Here is a 15,955-nt window from a genome sequence, read left to right as displayed (position 1 = left end):
ACAGATCAAAATGGTACAATTTTCTATACATGATTTAATAAATACATATTTTTTTCTCTAACAAAACAATGATTCAATAAGCATAATAATGAGAAAGAATTTAAAAAAAGTTCTCTTAATCGGATGGATGGATGATTAAATGCATAACAGGTTTGCATGAGGTGGAGTGAAACTTTCAAGTAAGGCTAACTATTTGATAAATAGATCAACAATATAGGAGAGGAAATAGGTACCTTTTGCATGTGGATTATTTAGAAATGTTTTGTGCGGGATGTAAAATGTTCTTGACCCATATAATATGAAGGTGAGGGAGCGCCTCACATGTGATGGGTTTCTTACCCCCAGTTGCTGAACAAAGCATTATTGCTGTGGATTGACAACTAGAGGAATCTTTATGGGAACGCATTCCGCACACCCTGGCCAAGTCACATGCTGTTTAAAAAGTCTAGCGGAAGAAGAGGTGTGTCTCATTCCCACCAATAGCAGAGCCCTTTTGGATTTCGTGTGAAAAGGTTTTGCATAACATTCTTGAGGCGCGGCCAGCCTCGAGGCCTAACGTTTAAAAAAATGCCTTGCATCATAGATTGCTTCAATCAACTTCTGAGTTCATGTCAAGCTAATCATTTGTTCCCCTCACATAATTGCGTGTGATGCCTATAGTTAAGGCCTATAGAGCATCTGCGCTTTATGAAATTAACTTATACTCAGACACATTTTAAACGTCCAAATGACAGCTGCATCCACATTTAATCACATTTAGGAATCACTCATTTGGAAACTACTTGTAGTAACAGCGTGATAGCTAAGCGACTGGCACATTAAGAACCACTTATGGTTACAAAACACTGGTAAGTGCGCCAAATTTCTATCAACATTCTTGATCATACAAAGCATTTTGTGGGGAACTAGTCCACAACCTGTTAAGTTTAGAGCGATCACTTTTTAGAACAGCGATTACTGCCCTCCACAGGAGGAAAATTGAGTTATGTCGCCACCTGCTGAAGAAAACGTGTAAGAACATGCCATTTCGTTTGTCATGAAACGGAATGGCCATTTTTCCAGCGCTAAAAGATTTTTTCTTGCTGTCCATAATTAATGTAATGGCTAAATTATCTTTGACGCACAACTGATACCTTCAAAGACAATTCTTGCGACTTATTGTTGATTGAAAAATGTCATCACATGTGCAAAGGAAAAAAAAAAACAATCACAACTAAGTTTGTGAATGTCACATAACCAAACCCAGAAAACAGGTGAGGTTTTTACTTAAGCCTTGCGCACAGACATTTTCTTTAGCTGGCTAACCTCACTAGGGTCACCGACTTGCTGGAGTCTATCCGAGCCGTCCTTGGGCAGTAGGTAGGGGACTGGACTGGTTGCTAGCCACTTGCAGGACACGGCAGAGACAAACAACCATTCACACTCACAACAAAGGGCAATTTGGAGTGTCCAATATACTTAGCATGCAAGTTGTAGAAACGTAGGAGACCAGAGTGCCCGGCGAAGACCCACATGAGCACGGGCAGAACATGCAAACTCCCCTTGAGCACATGTGATGTCTTTTTGAGTCCAAATGTAGTGACAAAATGTTTGTGTGTTCAAACCTTTTACAGCTAAAAATAGCTTAACACGTGTCACAATAATGTTATCAAAGAGCAATGGAAGACTGAATTGATATTTAGAGAAGAAAAAAAACATACTTGTATTCAAACTTTTAATGTTCATCTGACATGTTGAAAAGATTCACATTGTGACGCTATTTGCACCAAAAGTTGGGCCAACGCACATTTTGAGCTGCCCCCCCCCCCAAAAAAAAACAAAAACAAAAAACAAAAAGGTGTCTACAATAATAATACATCACAGAAAAATGAAATGAATTTAAAATACTAGAGGTGGTGAAACCAAACCAATTCATGGTCAAAACTCACTTCCTGGCAAACCGGTGGTGTTCCCACTTCCAGCATTTTAGGAAAATGTTTAACACATGGAAGAAATGAGAGGAAATATCCACTTCTTTGTCATAGAAAACATGTAAGAAATGTGCACAACGCTCCCCTATGTGAATCTGGGAAGGTATCAAGCACAAGTTGAGCAAACTGCCACTATGACTGCCATTGACCCCACGTCCTTTTTAGAACACAACAGGAATACAGATGGGATCTGTGCTTGCCTACTTGACACAATGATCCGGGTCCTCCTTCACGCCAGCTCAGTCTGCAGCCTTCCTGCTAATCAGGATGATGATGTTGCGGGCAGGTTTTTTTGCCTACCGTGGATCTGTTGCAAACTACACTCTCGCGTTCCTCCCTCAGCGTTTATCTCGTCTTTTGTCAATCTCCTTTCGAATGCGAACCTCTAGGACTGCCCTCATAGCTAAGTCCAGGACGTTCTTTTCAGCAACACGTTCTACCACCCTTGCTGGCTTATCGTCCTTTGGGAACAGAGAAACAGATTACCAAACAATTAAAACTGCACAAAACCGTACAGACGGTTAAGCCACCTTGTGCACAAGGAAGGATGTAATGGTCCCTGAGTCCGCCTGATAGTCAAGCCAGAATAGTTCAGTTCCCTGCATCTCTGTTTCAGTGCTTGAGCCGCTCTCATTCCACTCTTCTGCCTCGGCGCTCGCCTGAGGCTCAGATTCATCTAGAACATTATAATTAGTGGATGTGATGTTCACTTGACCTAGAAAATTGATGACAGTCAACAAAACTCAAACATAATATTGTCTTACGCCTTTGTCTAGGATGGTAAACCTGGATATCAGGTCTCCTGGGTCTTTGAGGAGTTGTGGTGTGCCTCCGCCGTCGACCTTCTTTGGCTAACTTCACCTCTTTGTCGTAGTCATCTCTTGGGAGGGAAAGAAAAATGGGAATAGTCACAAATGCTGCATGCGGCTTGTTCACCCGCCCTTGTTTAAAAGCACTTGAGTGGCTGGATCCAGCCTAGAGGGTCCATCAATCGCATACAATCAGTGGACTGGTGACGTCATCGATAGAGCGTCTACAGATAAACAAGTATGGACAATGGGATTTACACATTTGGGGCAATTTAAGGTCTTCGATTACACTAACATGAATTTTTTTGGAGTACAGCACAAAGATTATAATCTAATGATTAACTGAATTCTGAATAGCTAATTTAGCAATCAAGTTTTGCTGTAATTTGGGGAAAAAAAAACTAGAAAAGAAAAATACAACCAAAAAAAAACCCCCACTGCTCTATATTTGAATCTTCAAAATATTGCTCCGGATTAATTTGAATTTGACTCAAAAGCATAATCTTGTATACATTTATTGAACCCTAAGGATCGTCAAAACGGTGTCCCTTTCAGGGATCACCAATGACTAATTTTACAGGGAGCACAGTGCCCCCAACCTGAATTTTAGGGCTACACAGTGTTTACTGTCAAAAAACTTGTTAATATTTCTTCTCATGTTCAACATGTTATCGAGAAACGGGATGAAATGTATAGCGGGTTAATCAATAAAATATAGTCAAAGGGAAATACCCAAATTTACTGATCGCACATGCAACAATAAATACATAAAATAAAATGTATTAAAAAAAAACTTGGTCAGGCTCAAATTTAAGCGACAAAATGTCACAATCTAGAGGCACCCATGCCCTAGGTTTAAAAGAACATATAACGGTAATTACAAGTACTGTTTTGAAAGTAAATACATTCAGCATTTGATTAATCTGTACCAACTGTACATGCTACCTTCACTCGCACACGCATGCCAGTAATTTAATAGCCGATGAAAAAACTACGACTCAAATTCACGTGTATCTTTTGCAATATTGTTATTATTATTATTATCTGTGTATAAGACACAACTAAGAAGAAATAACCCTCCCGAAGTATTTGCATTTGTTCAGACTGGATGAGCTGTAACCATAATCGATGTGTGCTAACAGTGTAGCATTAGCTTTAGCCACCTGGCAATCTGGTTCCTGCGGATATGGTGCAGGAAGCCGTGGCTCATGTCCAAACGCCCTCCGCGTTTGTACTTCAGCTCATGCGCGTCTTCGTCTCTAAAAATATCCATTTCCGAAGACATATTCCACAAACGGGACAGTATGATTATGCTAATAACCCAACAAGCTCTCACAAGAGTCTGACAAAAAGCTACATAGCTACATAGCTAACTGCTGCTAACAAGTAGCTGGCTAGGGCAAACACTTCCGGGTCAATTTTAGGCCTGATAACTTGCTAATAAAATAAACTTACTTCACGGTGTATTGAAATGATTACAACAAGCAATTATTGAATAAAACTTCAACCAAATACGTTATAGAAATTTTTTTTTGATTTTGGACATTTAATGCTCTGTTAAAGGAGATTGTTATTTGAATTGCTTTGTGTACTTATATTATATTGTGTATTACATATTTATTGTACAAAATATACTTGCTTTACGGACTACGGTATTTTCATCTATTGTGATTTTTGGTTCATTTTTATGTGTGGCCACAATCTCCTGTCGCAGCGAGTGACGTAGCTCGGCGGGCTCCGACGCATTTCGTGTTCGACCGATTGGTTTGCGTGGAGTGAAGTTGATTGTAATCAATTATATTTGCTTCGACCAATACCCTCATTATGGCAACGACAATGGTTCCTCTGAAGCGAGAAAGATACGATGACGTGGACGACGAAGACGAGGAGGGTAGGTGAAAATAAGTTACAACAGTCATTCTGGCTTTAGATTAGCATGTTTGCTAACATCAACATTTCTTAAGATCGCGATAGTTTTAATCCTGCTCGGGAGGGGCGCACATCCCAATCGTCGTATTTCATTTTGCAATCGAAAAAAAATGCACTGACATTTATTTACATCTTTCCGTCTGCTAAGTTTGTTTCCTCACGTGCTTGCCTCGGCAGCCAGCTTGTGCCATGAAATGAATGAAACATTCCAAAACCCGCTCGCTTGTCACTTGTTATTGCAGTGCCAGTCAAAAAAGGACGAGGTCGTGTTGCAGAGGATCGAAGGAGCCGTCATTGTCCGTATCTTGACACCATTAACAGGCAAGATGCGTTCAGTTATGTGCAAATCAATGTTTAATGCGGCCAAATCCCTTAGCTCTGTTCATACTTCAACGCGTTTTTCCCTCAGGAGTGTGCTGGACTTCGATTTTGAGAAACTCTGCTCCATCTCCCTCTCACACATCAACGTTTATGCTTGCCTTATATGTGGGAAGTACTTTCAAGGTATGTGCATTATCTCAATGAAACATCACTTTCAGTTCCAAAAGTGTCCTTACTTACGACTTACTTTCCGTGTAGGTCGAGGTTTGAAATCCCACGCGTACACCCACAGTGTCCAGTTCACTCACCATGTGTTCCTCAACCTGCACACGCTCAAGTTTTATTGCCTGCCCGACAATTATGAGATCATTGACTCTTCACTAGAAGACATTACGGTGAGTCTGGGATTTGTTCACTGAAGACCGGGACCCATTCAATTTGTCCCAGAAAACAGCATGCATCCATCCATCCATTTTCTAGAGCTGACTTTGGGTGAGAGGCCAAATCAAGTTTACATAAATCAGTTCACATAAATCAATAACATACCTCACTTCTGCTCATTCAGAAACTTAAACTGATTTAAGGGGAAAAAGGGAAATTAAAAGGACTCCACAGGATGACAAACCTAAAGACATCATGTAGGCAACGTTAATGATGTTATTGCACGATACACCGTTGGTTTAAACAGAATGAGTCAGTTTAATGAAACCAAGTCTCACAAGTAGATGCTTCGGTAGAAGTGTGTGTCCCCAGGACCTGTTGACGTCAAATGATACAGAATCTGCCACAGCAACAGTTTCATCCTGCCAGTGGACAGCTAGCACCCTCTCCCCACGGGTTTTGTTTTTCTCCCATAAATTTGGGCCACAAATATCATTTGCCCACAAATTCATTGATTTTGCAAAGATGAGTTCACACCAATGGAAGATAAATGAAATTATATCAATTACAAGAATTCTAACATAGGTAAATTTAGTCATCAAGTTTGATCATTGCTGCGCACTGTCGAATTGAAGGCTTACGAAGCACTGTAATATGAAATACCTCTCCGTATGACACAAAGTAGTTTTGGTAGTAGTAAAAATTCTAACATAATTAGCTTGTCCAATTAAATACCTTAATACTTGGTTTAGGGTTAAGTCATTGTTATCCTTATAATGCGTAGTTTTGGTAGCGCCTGTATTTGATTAGCTTGCGCAAGTAGTCATAGTTAACATGTACAGTAGTTAACATTTACATCTGTGTTTTTTTTTTCTCGCATTTTTAAACTGAAATCGTTCATAAATGTAATAATCAATTTCCTCCACAGTATGTGCTGAAACCAACATTCACCAAGCAGCACATTTCGGGTTTGGACAAGCAGGGCAAACTTTACAGAGCCTACGACGGAACGACTTATCTGCCAGGCATTGTTGGTCTCAACAACATCAAAGCCAATGACTACGCCAATGTGGTCTTACAGGTATGAAATTCTTCATTTTATGCAAAACCAAGTGCAGAAAGGTCACAGTTTTACTTAACTACTTTGTATCTTCAAGGCCTTTTCCAATGTCCCGCCACTGCGAAACTACTTTCTAGAGGAAGAAAACTACAGAGGGATCCGAAGACCACCGGGGGACATCATGTTCCTCCTGGTGCAGCGTTTTGGTGAGCTGATGCGCAAACTTTGGAATCCGAGAAACTTCAAGGCCCACGTGTCTCCTCATGAGATGCTCCAGGCCGTGGTGCTTTGCAGCAAGAAGAACTTCCAAATCACCAAGCAAGGTCAGAATTCTGTGCTTGCAGTTGGGAAGAATGGAGAATGCATTTAAGCGGAGATGACTGTAGGCATTTTATGTGTGTGCTGTAGGGGACGCTGTGGACTTCATGACATGGTTTTTGAATGCGCTGCATGGTGCCCTTGGCGGTACAAAGAAAAAGCCAAGTGAGTGTGACGTACAACAAAAGTATGGATTTATTGTTATTTAAAAAAAACCAAAAAAAGGTAATCCTGTATGTCTGCCATCTAGCAATCCTAACAAAAGCCTTCCAAGGCTCCATGCGGATCTTCTCCAAGAAGTTACCGCACCCAGATCTGGTGAGTTAACTGTACAGTTGACATAAATAATGCTCATCATTTACTGTAAATAAGTGTGGTGATCTTTTAGGTGCTAAGAGTTAAGGGGTGCAAAGTGTCCAGTACTTAACCACATTTACTACTTTTCAACTCATTTGATGAATCCTCATGATAATGTAAATGTTTCCAGACACCAGAGGAAAAGGAGTTACTGCTCATGACAGATGACTACCAGGAGCAGATGTCAGAGTCGACGTTCTTGTTTTTGACCCTTGACCTCCCAACGGCCCCCTTGTACAAGGATGAGAAGGAGCAGCTTATCATTCCACAAGTTCCTCTTTTCAACATTCTGGGCAAGTTTAATGGCAGCACAGAGAAGGTAACAAAACAATTCATCTATGGTTTAAGTCATTCATTAAGACATACTGTGTGCACAATTATTGTACTATGTTAGGGATTATTTATATTCCGTTTTTTTTTTTCCCCTCCGTTTACCGCAAAAAAGCTAATATAAAACTAAAACGTTCAAATTTGTTTCAGAAAAAAATGTATCCAAAGTCTGTCACCTGTCTTCAATATGCAAAATTTTTGGAATTTTGGTCATAATTATGGAACTATCATACTTTTTTCTTACAAAAGGTCATCAGTCTAAATTGATACTTATCAACGGCCAAAGCTTTATGCTGCGTCGACACCAACTTTGATGCAGTCTGTGTAGCAGTAATCAAGTATAAAGCACAGTGTCTGTCACTTAATTTTTTTCTGGCAGGTGAGTTTTGCTGCAAGGTGAGGGATGTGTTTTTCTGACCTTTTTTTTTTTCAGAAAAAAAATAAACGTGCTGTAGGAGAAAAGACTGACTCCGCCACAATGTCTTAAAAAAAGTGAACGTTGTCAACAGTGCTCTTTTTTTCCCCGATCCACTGTAAACTGCACAACTAAACGAAGCCCCCCTGCGTGAACTAAGCTAACAAGCTAAATGCCAGTAGGAAAAGCCAAAAAAATGTGCACACTGAGATGTTCAATTAAAAATGACAAAACCTGAATTTGACTTTATAAAATAATTATGGTTGCACTACAATGACATTTAGAAATTGAAGTAAGCGAGAGTGCTATAGTTATAAAACGAAACACAATTCTGAAAAGCACAACTTCCCAAATAGTTGTGCCAACTGTTTATTTTTTTGCAGTAAACTAGACATTTTGACAGCATGAAGTTGCAAGTAAAAACATGTAAATAATGTTGAATTTTTTTTTGATTCTCCACTTGCCAAGTGTTTAAAAAACAGCCTTCTGTCTGATGTGTCTCTAGGAGTACAAAACATACAAGGAGAACTTCCTGAAAAGGTTCCAGTTGACCAAACTCCCACCGTACCTCATCTTTTGCATCAAAAGATTCACAAAGAATAATTTCTTTGTGGAAAAGAACCCCACCATCGTCAACTTCCCCATCACGTAAGCGATTTTAGTCAAATATTTGTACACAACAAATACCAAAAACGGAGCTCACAGGAAGTCCTTAGCGAGGTGAGTCTGATCAAATATTATTGTCGCGTTCTTTTTGTCAGGAATGTAGATCTTCGTGAGTACTTGACAGAAGAAGCCCAAGCCACGGAGAAAAACACAACGTATGATCTTGTCGCCAATGTGGTGCATGATGGGAAACCTACTGAAGGAGCCTATAGGATACATGTCTTGCATCATGTAGGTTCCGCCTAAAGATGTACACTGACTTAAGAAGTTGTTAAAGTTATTAGCATTTCCTTACCTTACACAAACAAACCCGAATGTAGTTTGTTGAGATTGATAGACCAACATAAAGTAGCACGTCAGGTAATTGTAAAGTGGAACAAAAAGTTTTTGTTTTTTTTAAGAACAACATATAAATCTGAAGAATGTGGGGTGCGTTCATATTCAGCCTACGGTTCTCCAATACTCTGAAATACAATCCAGCGCAATCCACTTCAGAAGTCAAGTAATTGCTAATTTGAATGCTCCTGTGGGTAATTTACACAGTTTTAATACACCTGTTCTGTGACGGGCTCAGTGTTTTCTAACAGAACGTTAAGCCCTGTCTCCACCCATGTTATCGAGTAGACCCTACTCTACCAAAAAAAAAAAAAAAAAAGCCAGTTTCCACTGACAAGTCTACCCGGATACTGCATTGTGGTTCCAAAAAAGTAGCCCGGTTCCAAAACGTGACGTCAATACTTTGGAAGCCGTTGCGACAGATTCGAATGTGCAACAGTGCAAAACATTTGGGGAAAAAACAGCCACCATGAACAATAATTGGAGGAAAAAGCTCTCTCTTACAGCCGTCATTTTATAGGGTTAAAGTAGGAGAAGTAAATCTTGTCATCTGGTTCATGCAATATTCCAAATCAAGCGCCAGGTACAATAAGCCTTCCCCACTCTCCACTGTTTTTCTTCTGTATGGTCCATGTTAACATGACGTCACTGGCTAGATGAGGAGGGGCTCCCGGTAAACGCAATGTTCATTTGGTGGAGAGCTGGGTAGATGCAGTCGCAGCTTCAATACGTCTTCCAAAAATGGAAAATGTACGCCTCAACTGTAAACCTACCAAGACATGGCAATCCACATAAACAGAGTAAGTGAGGAGAGCGCTGGTAAAAAAAAAAAGAGGCAGACAAGAAGCCCTCGGCCACTCTGAAGGAGATGCAGAAATCAGCAACTCAGGTGGGGGAATCTGGCAACAAGACGAATATACTACGGCCATTCCTTCCCCATCCCCACTGTCAAACATTGGTGTAGGCAACAATATATTTTGGCGACAAGAAAGCTGGTCAGAGCCAATAGAACTAAATCAAAGCCAACCCTTTTCAAGACACTGAACAATGTTGAGCACTTAAGATTGAAGAATTCTTGTTGTTCAAGTTCTGATAACTAAATGTTTTGTGTCCCATCAGGGCACTGGGAAGTGGTACGAGATGCAGGACCTGCAGGTCATCGACATCCTTCCTCAGATGATCACTCTGTCGGAAGCCTATATCCAGGTCAGCTCGTATTTGTCATTTGTCCTTCTGTTGCGATCGTTTTGGCGATTTAGTCATTATACATCATGGCTAAGACGAGCTCCTCCACTCATAACTTTACAGAAATAGGCAGAAAATAATATCAAGTGGAGCCACTTTTTTTTTTTTTCAATGGAAAACGTATCAAGCTCCGCTTGAACTTTTTAGGTTGAAACCACTGTCATACGCATCCTGATATGTTGGCAAATGTTACAAAACCTCAGCCAAAGATGTGTCGAAGGAGTCCATCGGTCTCTTTTGCTAGTTAAGGACTTTCCGCAGTCTACACTTTAATATAAAAACAAAGTCATGCTAATAAAATAACTGTCTAATGTATTAACATTTAAGTGTAATATTGCTAATATTTAAGTCAGATTTGTATTATTCTGATTTTTGCAGGAAATCCCCCTCTATAGACCAAAGCAGATTTTGCAAAAATGCTTTAAAGTGGCAATCTAATTTACTGTTAAACGCAGCAATGTATTTTTTTCCCTTACATCAAATTGGTTTGTTAAGCACTTACCCGATTTCAAGATGGAGGAAAAAAAAAAAAAAGAAGGTACGTTGGCAGTTATTGGCGTGACAAATTGTTAAATCGTGAGTCACTGGGGCGCATCTGTGGTATAAATGACTGTTTTCGTTCTTAAATCTGAATATTGACAGTTACCGTTTTGCACCGGGTAGCATTTAAAATGTTAACATGTAACATGTAGAGATGGTAAAAACGCACATTATAACCCTGGGATAAAGGGAAAATGTTTTGAAGAACTACTGTATTGGAATCACTACAAATTGGAACTTTATCTGCATTCTGGAATTTGCGTTCAACATTTTTGGCTCGGCCAGACAAGCAAATTAACAAGGGTAGAGCAACTGTTCTTCTTTTTTAATATTTTGACAGATATATGTACTGCTCAGATGATTAGAATTTCCATTTTCATCTCTTGTAGATTTGGAAGAGACAGGAGAGTGACAAGGACGCAAACAACCACGCTGGTGCATAGTGGTAAAAAAGGAGCACCACAAGATCGAAACAGGATTATAATTGTTTTTGTAGTCACAAAAAAAAAAAAAAAAAAAATCAAAATCGCATCAGGTATTTTTTTCCAGTTTGTTTATATGACGTTTTCAAATAAACATTCTTCTGACCCATATTTTACATCTGAGCGAGAACGATCGAGCTCTTCATTTGCCTTCCAATCATATGAAGACGATTATCATCAACCACATAGAACATTTCCACATTCATTGATGGGAATACAACTGAACAAGTGGTTATTGCAAATGCAATTGAATTCTGACTGGCTGATATATTTTTTCATGCAGGAAACAAGTCGTGAGGGAAACAAATTACATTTTAAGTATCTTAAGGCTAATGATTAGTGTGATTGCGCATGCACGAGCATGTAGGAAACAGCTCTTCACTCCTTCCACATGTGCTTCTCACAGAAGGCCACATTCTGAAAGGAGAACATAAGCACATGAGTGACCAAAAAGCAGATATTGAAATACATGCTCACAACACAAATGCAATTCTGCAAGTAAAGTAGTGATAATGCAAATCAGTCATTATTTTTTAGGATTTTTTAAGCAATGTACTGTATCATTCGCAAAGTCTGCCTTTACAAAGAAGTTTTGCTCTAGTCAGTTTTGCACCTTGGTATAAGGATGATCTACATTTCTTAAACGTTGAAATACTGTACTAATCTCGAACCATTGACACTTTTGTGAAGGTTTAATTGATACTGCCACCTAGTGGTAAAGGTCCCACCCTTCTATCACCGTGGCGACAATCCATATACATAGTCATATGGAAACGGGTTATTCAGATGTTGATTCATGCTGGTAACAAACATATCTACAAATTCACATCTAATCCTGCACTTTGTGCTTGGTAGTTAACGTGTGTGACAATAACTTACGCCACACTTGTGAGCTGTGTTTGTGTCTCTGCACCAGTAGCTTGGCCCCCAAGTGCACGGATTGCTTCCCAGCAGCTCTGGCTTCTTTGCAGTGCACAGATCAGCTCTCTAAATGACCGACAAAAGTGATGACAAACTGCACGAATGGTGCAAATGCATTTGCACTTACTTCACAAATGTCTTCACGGTCCACTTGATTTCCCAAAACCTGCTGCAATTTTGCGCCATAGATTTTGGTGAACGACTCACACTGGGGTGGAAAAAAATACAAACGATAATTCATTGATGCAACGGGATAGATAAATTAGCTACTACTTCTGAAGGCGGATTGTTTGAGTGACAACTTGGAAAAAAGGTGGAGGATGACTATTACATACAATGCGAGCATCAGCACATGATGTCAATTTTGAGTATTTAATATAACGAGCATATTTGGAAGCCTGTAAGGTAGAAAGGGTACTCACCTAATTCACTTACGAACACGTGAAACATTTTGTTAGCGGGAGCAAACCTTTGGGATGGCGTTGGGGTGACGACCACACACGGACCGCAGGAAAGAAGACGTCTGAGGCTTTGTGGCGTTGACGCCCAGCTGAAGTCGGCTCAGCAGAGCAAGCGTACGGCATGCATCGCAGTCCGATGGGGCGGGCACCTCTGACAAATTGGCGCGACATTATGACCTGAAAGTCGGAGGTGATCCTCTAGGTAAAGCGCTGACTGACCTGGAATAGGAGAATCCTTGAACAAACAAACGTGCAGCAGTGCACAAATGGTGTGAGGGGCAGCTGAAGATAGCAGGAACTCCACTATCTGTACGCCATATTTGTCAACAAAGTCATCACACTCTTCCTTGTAGCTCTGAGGGAGGAGATCGCAGACCTCACCCATCAGCTTCATCAAGGTATCCTGCGGGAAAGAAGACGATGGTAACAGACAACAGATAGGAAGAAAAAAAAAAACCACAGACGCTAAAACAGACCTCGGTCATGTTCTGTGGCAACAAAGTCTCCAGTTTCTTGATTATAAACAAGCACAGGGTGCAAGCCGGGTTGAAGTTCTCCTGAACAGACAAAAAAACTCATGACAACACTGGAACTTGCCACGATAAAAATACTCTTTTGCCTCACCATCTTAAAAAAAAAAAGTTTCCATCTATACAGTGTGTATATATATATATATATATATATATATATATATATATATATATATATATATATATATATATATGCCGGGGATAATGCTTTTCTAGCAGCCATTCATTAGCTACTAAGTATTTACTAAGATGCAATGAGGACAATATATATGGGGTAACTCGCGAGACCAGGGTTCCGCAACCTTTAATACTCGCTGGGAGCAACAAAACCAGAAAAAAAAGTTTTTTAATTAGCCCTCCTATTAAATTTAAGTCGAACTAATAAAACTAATAATCCACCTGTAGCAACCAAAAAAGCCATCTTTTTTGTTATTGCATGTGAATCGTACGGTCAATCTAATGGAATGGACTATTTCACTTAATGTAAAAGGTGTGTTTGCAACATCACCAATTAAAATATTTTTACGATACCATTTAAAAGTTTGGAAATGCCCTAACATTCAAATATTCTCAATCACATTTAGAGGTCAAGAAATTGAAAATGCACAGCTTTAAAGTGAAAGCCATTCCAGGTTACAAGTTGGTCCACATAAAGCTGACTGAGAAAATGTGCAAAGCTGTCTTGGCAAAGAATCAGTAACGAAAGTAAAACCTAAAAAATACTCAGTTGGAATAAAATTTTAACCTAAGTAAACAGTTTTTTTTGCAGTCTGGATGAATTGTACGAAAAAATAAAAAGAGTGAATTTGAAAGTGTTTCCAAACTTTTGACTGGTATTGCCATCTACCAAAACTTTATTTGATTTATTTACTCCACAAAACTCACAACATAGTTCAGATGGGGCATTTCCCAGCTGACTTATATTTGTACATATTACAGTTATCTCATTAGATTTTGCAGGTCATTATATTGTTTAGTGCACATTGCTATTCTGTGTTCTTATACGCACATGCGTGTTGGAGAGCGCAGGTGCATCATCTTCATTGTCGTGGCGGGGAAGTGCCACCCCTTCCTCATCCTTGTGGGCAGCACAAAGCCCGAAAGCTGAGCAGGTAGCTTCTCCGTCCTACAAAAGCCAATCACCCATCTTTGTAAAACTGAAGTCAATTAGCGCTGAACTCTTCCTCCCATGAGAGGATGAAACATACCTCCTGACCATGTGGTTGCAGCAAGATTTTGGGTAAATACGTCTTCAACTGAGAGTCACATTGCAATGCTTGTTTGTCTGGGAGGTGCTGACACAGTGCATACAAGCTTTCATATATGCTCGCCTGCAAAAACAAAACAAAACAAAAAAAAAAAAAACGACCACAATGCAATTAGCACATAAGCAAGACTACTGGGAATGTATGCAAAACAATTGATAGACAAAGCCACATTTTGATAGGGTCATATTTCAAGTAAAGACAAATGAAAATGATCATCACCTTACTGTCTTTGCTGGGAATAAGGTTAGCAGAGAGTTGGATGATTTGTCTGCACTCTGAGCAGATGCCCTTTTTTGAAAAACAGATGAGACAAAAAAAGAGTTCATATATTGATATCGTATGTTTGAACTGAGCGAACATGTGTGTGAACTAAGCAACCATGTATGCTTCGTCTTTTTAGTGTAGCCATCATAGCGTCATCTTTCTTGTGTGTGTGTTTTTATTGTTGTGACAAGCATGATAACACGCGAAATCGAAGCTGTAATTTGGGGGGGAGGGGGGGGGGGTAATACTCAATAGGCACACGCGTTCGTGCTGCATATTGTATTTTTTCGTTTTAAATTCTTACCTGAGAATTATGTTTCACGGAAGTCATAGGGCCTTTGAGGATCATGGAGTGTCCTTACAATCCAAAGATAAAAATGAATGAATTGGAAAATTTGATCAAAGGAAAATACAGAATGATAAAGATGGCAAAATGTGAACTCATAATCTGGATTAATCGCATCCCATTGTATACTGAATAATAAAACGTTTAATACCAATGCTCGTCCAGGAAATCAGGGGTAATATGAGTGCATACATTAATATGTTCACCTTCATCTTACCTGGGCATAGAGACGCCGTTACGACGACCAGGAAAAAACTCGAAGCCAACATTATATAGGAACACATACAGGATAAAATGAGAAGCAGGTGACTATATTTACAGTATTTGTTTGTCTGACGTTCCGGCCGGAAGTTATTGTCGCTGCGTAAATCTACGTCACCGCCCGCATGACAAAAACGAAGCCTTAATAGCCTTAATCCCCCGCATTTTATTAACTTTACAGCTGCCCGTTTTCTACAAGTTTGTCGGAGTGACAATGAAGTTTAGCAAGCAAGAGGGACCCAAGACCTTAGATAGAGAATTTGGGCTCTAAATCATACGTCGGTGCGTCCGCCATATTGGAGGTGGCAGCTCAGCCGTGATAATTGCAATGATTAGACACATTCAAACATTAAACATTATCCATGTTCTCAAGGTCCAAATTCAGTATCCGACCCACCAAATACTTATGTGCTGTGTGCGTCTCTTGCATTTTTCTGTGAATGCTGAGGCGGCCTTCAGTTTGTAACAGATAAGCACATTTTAAACAGCTAGCTGCAGAAACAACCACGAAATACAACGTTTTGCATTGGAAGACCACTAGATAGCAGCAGAGGCAATAAGCGCGACTTCTGGTTGTCTTTTGGAACATGTCGGTGATAAACGTGACACCAGAGTAAACATATGTACGCACGCGCGCACGCACACGCGTACGCACGCACACGCACACACAATAGTGTAATTTGAGAACCTTGTCTGATTTAATACGTACATTGTAAAATAAAAATGAAAAATTCAGGTGTTAAAC

The 15,955-nt window shown here is 39.8% G+C and overlaps 3 protein-coding genes across 3 annotated transcripts; 1 reads left to right on the top strand and 2 right to left on the bottom strand.

The window, feature by feature from the left end:
* Positions 1–1,709: 1,709 nt before the first annotated feature.
* c1h2orf68 (chromosome 1 C2orf68 homolog) lies at positions 1,710–4,178 on the bottom strand. The gene is made up of 4 exons (XM_088421056.1): positions 3,943–4,178; positions 2,735–2,850; positions 2,501–2,646; positions 1,710–2,431 (listed from the first exon to the last, which is right to left on the bottom strand). Exons 1-4 carry the CDS (start codon positions 4,062–4,064, stop codon positions 2,309–2,311), a joined length of 507 nt encoding a protein of 168 aa, XP_088277182.1. The 5' UTR covers positions 4,065–4,178; the 3' UTR covers positions 1,710–2,308.
* On the top strand, positions 3,932–11,270 carry usp39 (ubiquitin specific peptidase 39). Its single transcript, XM_088421031.1, has 13 exons — positions 3,932–4,670; positions 4,951–5,029; positions 5,118–5,212; positions 5,288–5,424; positions 6,339–6,491; positions 6,568–6,793; positions 6,879–6,953; positions 7,039–7,106; positions 7,276–7,464; positions 8,396–8,538; positions 8,652–8,787; positions 10,012–10,098; positions 11,067–11,270. Exons 1-13 carry the CDS (start codon positions 4,604–4,606, stop codon positions 11,118–11,120), a joined length of 1,509 nt encoding a protein of 502 aa, XP_088277157.1. The 5' UTR covers positions 3,932–4,603; the 3' UTR covers positions 11,121–11,270.
* Positions 11,214–15,388, bottom strand: sftpbb (surfactant protein Bb). Its single transcript, XM_088421043.1, has 11 exons — positions 15,167–15,388; positions 14,908–14,960; positions 14,559–14,627; positions 14,280–14,402; positions 14,081–14,197; positions 13,018–13,098; positions 12,761–12,944; positions 12,550–12,692; positions 12,208–12,288; positions 12,039–12,146; positions 11,214–11,576 (listed from the first exon to the last, which is right to left on the bottom strand). The coding sequence occupies exons 1-11, from the start codon at positions 15,231–15,233 to the stop codon at positions 11,538–11,540; spliced, it is 1,065 nt and encodes a 354-aa protein (XP_088277169.1). The 5' UTR covers positions 15,234–15,388; the 3' UTR covers positions 11,214–11,537.
* Between the last annotated feature and the right edge of the window lie 567 nt (positions 15,389–15,955).

Source organism: Hippichthys cyanospilos, chromosome 1 (assembly GCF_059441005.1).
Source record: "Hippichthys cyanospilos isolate Australia breed blue-spotted pipefish chromosome 1, RoL_Hcya_1.0, whole genome shotgun sequence".
NCBI classification, from domain to species: domain Eukaryota; kingdom Metazoa; phylum Chordata; class Actinopteri; order Syngnathiformes; family Syngnathidae; genus Hippichthys; species Hippichthys cyanospilos.
The sequence above is the reverse complement of the archived record's forward strand: the minus strand, read 5'-3'. Positions and strand labels throughout refer to the sequence as shown.